General features: G+C 47.4%; 1 protein-coding gene across 1 annotated transcript in view; it reads left to right on the forward strand.

Annotated features, from left to right (window-relative positions):
- Positions 1 to 4,989, forward strand: part of LOC141740509 (protein ELYS-like) — a 28,240-nt gene extending 23,251 nt beyond the window's left edge. The window contains exons 25-28 of the mRNA XM_074579334.1: positions 2,409 to 2,545; positions 2,800 to 2,997; positions 4,186 to 4,255; positions 4,943 to 4,989. Of these exons, the coding sequence (XP_074435435.1) occupies positions 2,409 to 2,545; positions 2,800 to 2,997; positions 4,186 to 4,255; positions 4,943 to 4,989 (452 nt within the window). The remainder of the gene's footprint in view (positions 1 to 2,408; positions 2,546 to 2,799; positions 2,998 to 4,185; positions 4,256 to 4,942) is intronic.
- The last annotated feature ends 7,530 nt before the right edge of the window (positions 4,990 to 12,519 follow it).

The raw sequence follows: 12,519 nt of genomic DNA on the forward strand, positions 1-12,519 counted from the left end.
ATAAACATTGTTGAATGTGATGCAGCTGAAGGAGACGGAGAGCTTTTTACACCTCAGAGTAATTTTCAGAGACAAGCGTTGTAATAAGGAATGCCCCCCAGCCCTCCTCCTCTCGCTTAGCTTTTGTAGCTGAGCAGACGGCAGAGGGTATGGAACATCCCTTTGGTCAGTTTGGGTCAGCTGTCCTGGCTACGTGCCCTCCCAGGATCTTGCCTTTTTTCCTCCTGAGCCCTTTCTCAGACCCAGCCTTCGCACCACACCCCTAGCAGCTCCCTCTGCATCTCCGGGATGATCAGTTCGCCCTCCTCTACGAGCAAAGGAACCCAGAATATCTTCCAGGAAGGAGAACTCGAACCCCACGTGGACTGATGGCGTAAGGTGGGCTGTAGTTAGTGATTTTTCCAGTTAAAGGCTTTACAGACCGTGATTACACTTGCAGTTTTATAGAGTTTGCTCAAACTGCTTACGTTGAGAACTAGAACTGCAAATCAGAATGGCAGACTTGCATTTGGTCTTAAACGGCTATGTTAGGCCTTCTGTAACGTCACCTGCCTGCCTGCAGGAACACTCGGAATTAGGAGAATTTGAGATTTGAGGTTTGTGCGGTGATGTCATCCTGGGAGCTTCGTCCAGTTTTGTATAGACTGTATCTATTTCATTATTTCCCTTTTTATTTTATTTTTAGGATTTCATGAAAGCAGTTTAGTTTCTCCTAAGCTCGTAAATCTCTCTCTACCTCTCCTCCTCCTCTCCGTGTACGAGAGGTTGGGGGGGAGCATCTGTCGCCGGCCATTGGCCAATTCAGCCAAAACCACGACAGATTTATTGGCACCCGACGTGGGGCACGAACGCAGCTCTGATAGATTGCCTGAATAGTTTGAATTCCAGCTTGTTCAGGGAGAACAGAGAGTTCACAGCATGTCGGTCTTACGTGAAATCTGGTATCGTGCCTTTAGAGAGCTTTGTATGAAGTTAATGGATGCAGTGGGGTTTAACCGGTCAAATATATTGCATGGCCTGTTTCTCGTTTGTGTTTGGACGCGGTGGTCTAAGCGTGCCACGTTGGCGTGGGTTTGCCTTCAGAGGTATAAAATAATTGCTTGGATAACGGTTCTGCCTGCCTATCTTGGGCATCTCGTGATGGAGGCTTTTCCTAATTACACTTTCGGGATGGATTCTTTTCCTAATTACGCTCTTGGTCGTACCTGGGGAAAGTTGACTTTGCCCTTCGGTGATGATGCCAAAGCGACAGTAACAGAATCGGGATGAGAAACCTTCGGGCCGTTTCGAGAGTGAAGGTTACTTTCATTCGTACGTGATCCTGTTGTCGGTTTTCCCGAGTGTGTTGCAGGGCTGGTTTATTGTTAAATATCGGTGCAGGAGTGAGTATGATGTGACATGTGATGTTGCTACTCAGACCCCGGGGCCAAAGCCAAAGACAGCAGAAACTCGGGCAGCCCTGCCACCGAAAGCTGCAGTAGGAATTCAGACAACCCCCCCACGGAAAGCTACAGCAGAAACTCAAACAACTCAGGTGACTGCCCAAGCCGCAACACAGGCACAAACAACGCCACCGGCCCCGACACCAGCCCGAGCGGCATCGGCTGCCCCCCACCGGCCTCGGCATCGGCCAGGCCCACGGCGGCTGCGCCGCCCAGAGGCCCCGGCGAAAGCCACGCCTCCGCCCATACAGGCCAAAGCCACGGCCCGGCCGTAGGGACACCGCCGCCAGCGGCATGGGCTGCCCCCACACGGGCCCCGGCAAACGCCACGGCTCCGGCCCGGAGGCGGTGGAGAAAATGACTAAGACAATAGCTGAGCAAAATGAGAAAAGTGCTAAACTTCTTCATGAAATGCTTGAAAAAGTGTCTGAGAAGGGGAAAGAATCCCACTCTTCCCCTGAACAGAGCCAGGTTGCAGTCATTAAGAAACAATGGTAGCCAGTTACGAAATCTTCATGGAAGCGTTCCAGCTATAGTACATCCACAGAATGAATATTTTCAAAAGGCCAACTTAGGGACACGACTAAGTGGAGAATTGGAAGTGGTCCCAGCGCAGAAATGTAGATACGTTTTCTTCTGGCATGGGACTTACATGCCTCGTGCAACTTGAAATGGGATTACTCTTGCCTCAGAGGCAGTGATTTGGGAAATTAAGTGTGAAATGTAGAGAAATAATTACAAAAAGGAAATGCCTGTAACTTCTTCCTGGGCCTGATACATCACCTGAACAGCTGAGGGCTTACCCATATTTCTTGTTGATTGAATGTTTTTGTGCTGTGTCATGTCAGATTTCTCGAACGCAGCATGATCTTGTCCCCATTGATTTATCTGTTTTCCTCTTTTAAATCGTGTCTCTTAACAGGTTGCCTGATTTGATGGTCCATCCCGTTCCTTCATGTTCTGCAGCACAGTCACCATGCAGAGCTTCCACATCGTTCATGCCATCCAGCCCACCGAGATCAAATATGCATGGTTCCATCTCACAAAATAATTTTTCAGGAGGCTCAGAGCTGAATTTACTTACCACTCCTCCTGTGGTTAAGGTTTGTATTAAAAAAACCAACGCAACACACCAGTGACAACCAACCAAACCAAAAGCTTGTAGACATAAAAAGCACGGGGCTTTTTTATCGTTAAGGTTTTCGTACCTTTGGAAAAAGAGCAGTGCAGAGGCTAAACATCCTCCCTGCTGGTACAAACTCGGTTTGTAATTTAAACTCTTACTTTTGACAAGGGAAGCCTTCTGTTTCGAACATTTAATGGGTTTTAAATTAAGTGCTTTTATTTCTTTTCCTAGAGAGCTAAAGTTTTGGCCACATCTGCTTCTGGTGTTCCTGGGTTTACTCCTCGGTCTATTCTCAGATCCAACCTTCGCACCACTCCCCTAGCTACTCCCTCCGCGTCTCCGGGACGATCGGTCACTCCTCCTTTACGAGCAAAGAAACCTAGAGTATCATTCAGGGAGGAGAACTCGAACGCAGCATGGACTGTTGGGGTAAGTTGGGCTGCAGTGAGTGATTTTTTTTTCCAGTTAAAGTCTTTATAGACTGTGTTTGGATTTGGATTTTTATAGAGTTTGCCTGCCTCCTTAAATTGAGAACTGGAATTGCAAATCAGAATGGCAGACTTGAATTTGGCCCAACACTGTAGAGAAGATGGTTCTAGACTTGGGAAACTTAGGGCAAACTGCTTACTGCTTTCTTGTTCGTAGATTTGTAAGTGTAAAAGGAAAGCTTATGCAGACTGGTATTTCTTGGATTTAGTTTTGAAGCATGGCGTGTTGCTATAATATGATGCTTTAGCAACTTTTGACAAAGCAGGAGGCAAGAAAATGAGCAGGTTCTATGGAGACTGGAAACTGCTGTTGAGGGGCTTCTTCCTTCTGCCGGTGTAGGCTGGCTCTACAACTTAGAGGGCTGGGAAAAGATCTTTACACGTGGATTAAATTATCTTGACCATCTGAGTCCCTGGAAATACGTAACAGATACTGCCTTTGTTCGCACCATAAAAACACGAGGTGGAGCTATTTAGAATATGCTGTGTTGTCTCAGGCAATCCAAGCGGCTCCTTAGAGTGCAGGGTTGAGCTGTGGGATGTGAGAGCTGGCCAGTTTGACAAAGTGTTGCCGACTGGAACTTTCAGCTTTTCTCTCATCGTTGCCTTTTACCCTGTTAGATGGTAAATGGAGCACGCGATGGCGTACACTGAACACTCTCTTCTCTGTCCCTTAAACACAGAAGCTGTCGTGTGTAGCAGAGAGTACACTGTATGTTTCTAACGTCACACCCAGCAGTGATCTGAAAGGAAAAGCAGCATTTCACTGTCCTTGGTTTCATCTGGGTCAGTTTGAAGTCGGTCTCTTTGGTAATGACTATTGCATGAACAGGCTTTTTTTTAACTTTCGGTGATTGAAGATAGTGTGGTTAATAAGTGTTGCTTTGCCTTCAAGAAAAGGCACAGTGGCTTTCCTTAAACGTACTGGGTGTGTTATCTGTTGATTTCTGAATTTCAGCTTTTAGGTTGGTGTGAGAGTTTGAGATGGAAGGTTTGTTTTTGTGGAGGGAAACTGTAATGCTTTCGGCAATACCTTTGTCATGACTTGTTCATGAAAGAAACATTCATCTGTGTTCTGTAGAAGTGTAAGAACTTGTGAATAAGTAATGGTTTTGTTGCCTTAACGTAGGAGCTTCCGAGTAAAGAGGAAGAGGATGCCAAATACACAGAGTCTGTGCGAAAGCAAAAATTGAAGAGAGGTAGAACTGCAAAATCAAAAATGAAGAAAGCAAGCAAGTATGAAAAGCTTTTTGAACGCTTACTTGCATTCCTTTATTTTGGTAGCAATTCAGCTTTTGGCCACCTCACTTGCTCTTCCTCACTTGGCGGTACAGTTCTGCTCTGACTTTGCGAGCCTGTCCAGCTTGCTGGTCTCCTGGGCACCGTTTTCCCCACTTCACAGTTCAGTTTTCTATTGGAACCAGAAGAGGGAGGGGCTGGGAAAGGCCAAGTGGGTGCTACTCTTTGCAATGATGGCGTGCTCTCCTGTCATTCCACCTTACGAAACCACGCTCTTACGGTCTTTAGTTCCCCATAGAAGGCAGGAGTGGGTGAGACAACGAGTAAAGAGAACGTCTTGTTTCTGGCCGTGTTTTCCGGTTCCTTCTGGAAAACCGTCTGGGGAGAGTTGCCTCTTAAAATCAGGGCGTGGGGGCGCTCAAAAAGCTCACGCGAATACTGAGTGAGAATGCTTGGGACAGTCTGGTAAGGAACGAAAGCAAAAGGAAGCTTGTTTCTGTATGTTTTCTGCCTTGACCCTATCTTCAAAGAAGCCCATAAATAATTCTTTGGCATCGATTTTGTAATTCCAACATTGCAAAAAGTTTTCCTCTACTGAATACTGTTGGTAATCAAAAAATCAATTTGATACTTCTCTTTCTTTTCAGGACCACAAGAAAAGGAGGCTCTAGGTCACCTCCACCAGTGGAAATAAAATTCGTCTCTCCTTTTGGAAGTGCACTGGATAAAGCCATGGATCGTATTGCAAGAATATGCCCAGTGTGCGAATATGTCTGAGGATAACCGAGCAGTTTAATCCCCCATCAGAACTTCCCCTCGTGGAACGCTACTCTCAGGCTTGTTATTTCAATAAAATTGTTTGCTGCAATTTCATCAGTTCCCATGTAACCACTCGTAAATAGCTTTGTTGTTGATTTCTGGTGGGGAAAACAAGCTACGGGCAGAAACCAATCCATAGGGTCTCACGAGTCGTTTAGTTCTTATCCATAGTCTTACTGGTACAGAACAGGTTTCTTTTTGGCGTTGGTGAACTTAATACTGCGAAGCTTAAAGCTTGATGCCGGTGTCTGCCAAGTAGCGAAGGGTTGTTACAAATCTGCTGAGCCGGGGCGGGCTTCGTCCTTGCTGGCGGCAGGAGCCCGGCCTGGTGCACCCCAGACCTGGGGGTGTCTCTGTCCCAGACCCTTGGATGCGGCTGCTGCTTTCCCGTTTGCAGGTCAGGCCAGTAGCAAGGCTGAGGGTGCACCACACACATGCACGACAGCAACGCGGCTGGCTACGCAGGCTGCCAGAGACGGGGCCGTGCCTTTACCACCTGCCATCTTGCACTGGGGCAGCTCACAGAAAGCCGCCTCTCTGGCTTGTTGCAGTTGAAGCTCACGAGTGACACCAGGGGCATGCTGTCACTCTGCAGGTTCCCCCACGCAGCCACATTTGCAGAGCCCCAGAGGATCAGCAGAGCCTTGAGCCCAGCTGTCGTCTGTGCCCCAATTCTGGGCTCCGTCTCTGACCTCTGGCTGAGACACCGCATCTTTCCAGAGGTGGCTTTTCCTCCTGCTCACTGGCTAGCCCACCCTGAGGTCTGCTAGCGGTTTCCTCGTGCACATTTGGCTAAGGGAAAATACAACAAAAATACAATAAAATGGTGTATTGAAACGTATGTTACGATGGAGTTTAGAAAGTCTTCTCTGATAAGAGAAAACAGTTTTAGTAGGAAATGTTGAAGATATAAAATCCCTTAGTTTCTCTCAAAGTTTAAACACCGTTTTAAATTTTTTAAAACCCTCCTATCTGTAGCAAATGGCTTCTTACTAGAATGATGTGGTGAAATATCCTGTTTCAGAGCAAAAGGATTTCTAAGAGTGGTTTACCAGTACCGGCTTTTTGCTGAAATCACGGGTTTTCCAGCGCAGCTCACGGTGCTTGCTTTGGTTCCGTTGGAAGTGCAGGCACACGGAATAAGCAACAGGGAGAAGAGAAAAGTCATGGGGCAGAAACTTAATGTTTAAGCTGCTGAAATACAGAGCCTAGCTTTTGCTGTTTGTTGCCTGTCTGTTTTACCTTCTAATTACTTCTTGTCTTTACAGAACACTTTCAACGTGCTGGAAATCTGTAATGACCAGGTAATGAGGTCGCTTTGCTTCCGTATTAACAAATCTTAGTTTTCTGTGTACGTTGATTTCTTTTTTGCTCATTGTAATTTGAAAATCATCCTTTATGCTCTCTTAACGTGACCCTTCTGGGCATGTTGGCTGAAGTGTGTGGGTGCTGCCTGGACCTAAGAGCATCGTTTTGCTGCTTGAGCCACCCGGCTGCTCTGCCGTAACACTGGCCAAGCTGTTTCATCTCTTGTAGTACATTCCTTCTTTCTCTTTTCTGGGTTGTCCTCCTTTTTTGAAGAAAAAAGGGGGTTAAGAAGGAAGATCCGAGGGCTGGAGCACCTCTCCTATGAAGACAGGCTGAGAGAGTTGGGGTTCTTCAGCCTGCAGAAGAGAAGGCTCTGGGGAGATCTTATAGCAGCCTTCCAGTACCTAAAGGGGGCCTACAGGAAGGATGGGGAGGGACTCTTTATCAGGGAGTGTAGCGATAGGATGAGGGGTAACGGTTTACAGCTGAAGGAGGGTAGATTTAGATTAGATATCAGGCAGAAATTCTTTACTGTCAGGGTGGTGAGGCACTGGAACAGGTTGCCCAGGGAAGCTGTGGATGCCCCTTCCCTGGAAGTGTTCAAGGCCAGGCTGGATGGGGCTTTGAGCAGCCTGGCCTAGTGGGAGGTGTCCCTGCCCAGGGCAGGGGGGTTGGAACTACATGATCTTTAAGGTCCCTTCCAACCCAAACCATTCTATGATTCTAAAAGATTCGTACCACTATTAATGCATCACTCAAATGGAGACCATTTCTGTTTTCAGAACAGAAACGTGGCTGGCACAAAATCGATCTCTCGCTTTCTACGTTAGAGGTTGAAAACCCACTTCTTTTGCAAGAGTTCTCTGCATATTTGGAAAAATTTAACTAAATAGAGATAAATGCAGCTATAAAACTATAAGCACCTGTTTTATATAAACGCCGTGTTCTTTACATAAAGCGAGGCAGTATTATAAAACAAGTAGTTTTGTTTCCTGTAATCTGCGATTACTGTTGGTCCTGTGCACCAGATGTTGCATTCCTAAATAAGATGAAACCCCCACAGGGTCCTCTTTGTCTCGGGTGAATTAACTGTATACTCCAGCACCTTTGAAGAGGTAGTTTTTCTTAAAGCAAGTACTATCAAATGAAAGATGGAAGAATACAAATAGAAAACGTGCACATGCGAAAATGTTGACTGTAAATGCTGACAGTCTTCAAACAGCTTACCTGAGTTTCTTCAAATGCTAACTTTCTTACTGTTTTGAACAAATTTAAGGACAGATTCTTCAACTGTTACTTGTACCAATACCATCGACGTGGTTTTGAGGGTTCTTTTTACGTTGGCGCTAGCGTAAGGCAGAGTTACCAGGATTTGAGCACCTTCGGTATTCACTTTGACAAAAACCACCTCTGTCTCCTCATCTGTCTGTCTCTCTTTCTCCTAAATTGCTAACCTGCTAAAAAGAGTTAGTTTATAGCCAGATTGCTAAGACACTAGGATTCTTCTTTTATGTTTAAGGACTTTATGGTCATCTTTTCCATGTTAATCCCTATCTCATTTTTGGTAGGGTTTAAAACTAATTTTAAAAACCTCCTTCAAAATCCAATGGCAGGTAATACGTTTGATACGCTCACAGACTGCAGCCGAGACTCCAGCAGACCTCTGTTACGAAGGAACTCTGTCAACCCGACGATACGCTGAAAGGCACACTTTCATAGTTTTTCCCGCTCTGGTCTCGGTGCCAATTGCGGTCAGGTGCTGGGCAAAATGAGAAGAGATACCAGCTCAAAGTGACTGACAGCTGAGGAGGAAGGAAAGGGTGAATGTGCCAATAAGGGAGGGCAGCATATTAAGGGCTTATTCTGTATTCTAATTAACGCACGGCGTATATTTTGACAGCTAAGTTATGTGACGGAGGTAGCTCTTTTTCCTGAGAATTCTGGGTCTCTCTCGTGTGCGTGACTTAATTCAGCTTCTTTCCTTCCCTTTGTCTCCCGGCAATGCAGCACAGAGTTGAAACGTAGAGCGTACAGATGACCCCTGCTGCCAGGCGTTGGTTGTCTCTGCTTCCCGATGCTGGATCCCAGCGACAGTGCCACACAGAGCTATTCCTTCCTGCCCAGGAGCAGTTTGCTTCCCGGCCACTTCCCCAGTCCCTCGTCTCCTTCTGCAAGAGGAGGTTCCCTCTCTCCTCCTGGCCTTTCTGGGGCTCAGAACTGAAAACGGCCCTCTTTGCAGTCCTTCCAGACAGGCTTTCGCTGGGACTCCAGCACTAATTATTCCTTCTTATTCCAGCTCCCCTGAAAAGAGCTCAGGCACTTAGATGTCTGCTGTCCCAACGCGGTTCATGGCTCCGTGACCGCGTGGCTGCAGCTGCCTGGCTACGAGGAGATATCAGGAGCAGAAGATTTAACGTTTCCCGCACCAGTTCAGTCCTGCAAAGAGCTGAATTGCTTTCACGTGCCGATGAACGCAGACCCCTTGTTGTGTCTGAATTAGGACTCCATCTGACCCGGAGATGAGGCCCATGTGAACCAAGACCCCCAGAAGCCTTGTCTGGGGTGGGCGCTCCCTGACAGCGGCTGCTCTCCCCTTACTGCCTGCTGGCCAGCTGGTGCTCTGCTCTATTAAGGCATCTTAGCAGCACCGCTGCATTTCTGCCTGGCGATACAGGAGTAGTACTTAATAGCTGTGACTTGGGATTTTTTTTCAAAGGTGTTCTGTTTGGTTTTTTTCTCCACAGACACATTGTTTTTAAAAACTTGAGAAGAAAAGAAGACAGCTCTGCCTTTGAGAAATGGTCCCTGTCCTCATCTGCAGCACTGGCGTGGGCACATCCAGTTGCTCAGAGTCAGTTCCCTTATCAAGTGCTGATCAAGACAAAAGCCCAAACCCAGTGTAAGTAAGGCTATTGCAGGCAGGAGGGAGAAGAGTTTCTGCTGGCTGGGAATGAGTGGCGGATCCGGAGCACACAGGCCACGTGGGAGTCCCGTCCGGAGGAAGCCTGGAAGGAGTGGGAGCACCAGCACATTGCTGTGGCTCAGGCGAGTTTCCCAGTAACGGGCACTGCGGCCAGATCCATTAACCTCTGGTCTTCTGAGTCTGATGTTTTCCCCTTTTTGTCATCTTTAAGATTTGTTACTCACGCCCCTCTCTGCCCTTCCTTAATAAACCGTGACTCCAGGTCTGGAACTTCTGCCAATAGAAAGGAAGCGTGGCGTCAGTCTTTCAGATCTAATAATTGCTTCCTGATCATGTTTGATAAAATGATGGGGGTTTGATAAAAATTAGGGACTTAATTCTGTCGGGAATGCTGAGCCCTGTGTGGGGTGTATGGCTAACCGGGGTCGTTCAGGTGCTCCCTCTGGATGGTTGTATCGGTCTTGGCTGGCAGCTGGCACAGGCGTTTGGGCACACAGTACCGTACCCTGTTCTGCTGAGGACAGCTTCTTGTTCACCTGCTGCATCAACTGGTTTTCCTGCATTGATCTGCCTGGGGTTTGCTTTGTTAAGACAGTGAAACGAACATAATCAGGCTTCTGTTAATTTTGTGCCTTCTACCTAGGAAGCTGTCGGATACAGTTTTAGAGAACTAATGGTGACAAGGCTTTGCTGGTGTGGTATTGCTTGACTTGTGTGGTGGAGAGAAGCCTTAAATTGGCAGGAGAGAGTCACCAACAAGCCGGGCCTGTTGCACGTGTTGCAAATGCATTTGCAGTTGGGCTTGTCAGGTTGCTCTTTGTCAAAGTATGTTTCAGAATGAGATACGCAAAAGCCGCCTGGGCACGGTCCTGGGCAGCCTGCTGTAGGTGACCCTGCCTGAGCAGGGGGGCTGGACCAGAGGACCTCCAGTGATTCTGGAAGGCCTTTCTCTTCATTGTGATGCTGGGATTCTGGAATTCGTGCTGGGATTCTGGAATTCGTGCTGGGAGAGGCGAGCGGTGTGGTGTGCTGGGAGTGCCTTGCTCACCACTGTCTCCCTGTGCTGGGAAGGCTGCGTGTATGTTCTGTCCTGAGACACTCAGCGCCTACGTCTGTCTGTGCAGGTGCACCGAGCAAGGTAAAAAAGAGCGTAAGGTCAGAAGTGCCTTTGGGAACCGCTGCGAGCTTCGCCACGGTAGACGGGGACTGCAACTCTTGAACGGAAGTATAGTCGTGTTAGGGAATAACCGCAGGAGGTAGCTGGGTAAAGTGGCTCCAGCGTCAAGTTCTGATCTGTGTTGGTTTTGTTTGTTTTTTCATGGAGAGGGATGTCACATCTGTGGTCTGCATCAGACACAGGGTCTTCGCTGTTGGGGGCTGTTGGGGTAGAGAGCTGAAATTCTTTCCTCGTCTCACCTTCTGCTGTAGCTTTGTGCTTGTGGAGCATCTGCACAAACTCGGCAAGACAATCTGTAGGCTGCACTTGAGTGAAATAAGGCCGACTGTAGGATTCTGGTACAGACCGTCTCTGTCACGCTGGTGGCTTTTTAGACTACAGCTTAGGGCTTGGATGAAATGTAGGGTTTTTGCCTAAACCGCCGGGAGCGGGGAGGCTTTCTGCCTAAGCGGGAAAGACCTGACCCGGTGGTACTCCCTAAATCACCTGCTCACTCACTCGCTAAATCCTCTTTCTGCAGGAGTAAAATCCGGCAAAGTGCAAATTCACTGAACCTGACGACTACGAGAGTGCAGAAAGTGACTTTTCCATCTGCTGCTCCTTCAGTGCTTGTGAGTTGCTTCCTGTTTCTCTGGGGAAAATGTCATGGAACCAGTCATTAACAACAATTCAAAAATTGGTATAACTTTTATAAACCCTTTTATAACCCTTCCCTGAAATCACTTTAGCTTCCACCTCTGGCGGAATGAAAGAACGACGCCTGTCAGCTGCAGCCTCTCCCAGAGAGCTAGGGAGTCTCTCCGTGCAAGAGGGAGTTAAAAGTTGCCTTAAAAGATGCCTGACTGTGTCCTGGGTGGTGTCCTTTCTAAAAGTGAAGGGGTTTTTAGCCCTCCCTGCAAACTGAGTGTGCCGTTTCACCCGGGTATGAGCTAGCAGCCCGGGCTGACTGCCACAAAAAGGAGATGGACAAATTCCCTCTCCTTCTTCCCGATGCGTGGTCCTGCCTCCTTCCTTGTGCCACCTCTTATGCTTGCTGGTTGTCTCTGCAAGGCAGTTGAGCTCTCGAAGCTGGTGGAACACCACCTGCTTTTCTGGGTGAGTTTCCTGCCTGCTCAGGGAGTGAACTTGGCTCCTAAAGTGCTCTAAGGCACTGTTAAGGCAGCGCGAGGTGAGCCACAGGAGTACGGTAGTAGAACAAAGGAGCAGATGGAGAGATGGGAGGCGGCAGCAAGTCCTCTCTTTTGGTGGCAGGGAAGTCAACATGTTTTGTGAAACCATCTCTTCAGCTGCGGCTGGCCATATTTTTAGCTTTTTCGTCAGTAAGCCCATTGCATTGTTGGCCCTTGAAACGGATTTTCAGGTACTACCGTCAGTCAAAACTGACGTCCCTGAACCCTGACTTGGCTGAATGTGATTCTGCTTGAACATGTAATTTCTCCATGTTTATTCTTCTTGGAGCTTTTTAATGCAAAAATCTATCCTCAGCCTGTGACTCGTGGTACGCTCCTTTCTTTGGAAATAGTTTGGAAGTCATAAGTACCTAAGGTGAAGACCAATGGTAATTTTGGCTGCTAGAAGACAACTGACAATAAGTAACAAAGGGTAAAGTACGAAATCAAGGGAAAGGACAAATGGAAAGTTGTACCTGTTACTGAGAAGCTTTTTAAAATCTGATTTTTCTCAGCTCCCATCTTCCTAACCTGTGTGAGCAGACTTGAACTCAGTGTATTGGGCTTTTTCCTGTTATTTCTCTGTTGATACGTCTGGGTCACTTTTTGTTGGTGATCTCACAGGCATCAGAAAAGCAAAGGATTCTCCTTTTGCTCTGCTGGGAGAGCAAAAAGTCTCCCGAGTGCCATTATTTGCAAGGAAAAGAGCTAGAGGTGATGTCTAGGGGATTTTTCACTGCATACTGATGAAACTTCTGTCACTCTCAAGAATAGTTCTGGCTGACGTGAGTCTAGTTGTGCAATTTTTTCCTGTATTTACAGCGAAGA

Source organism: Larus michahellis, chromosome 3 (genome assembly GCF_964199755.1).
Source record: "Larus michahellis chromosome 3, bLarMic1.1, whole genome shotgun sequence".
NCBI classification, from domain to species: Eukaryota; Metazoa; Chordata; class Aves; order Charadriiformes; family Laridae; genus Larus; species Larus michahellis.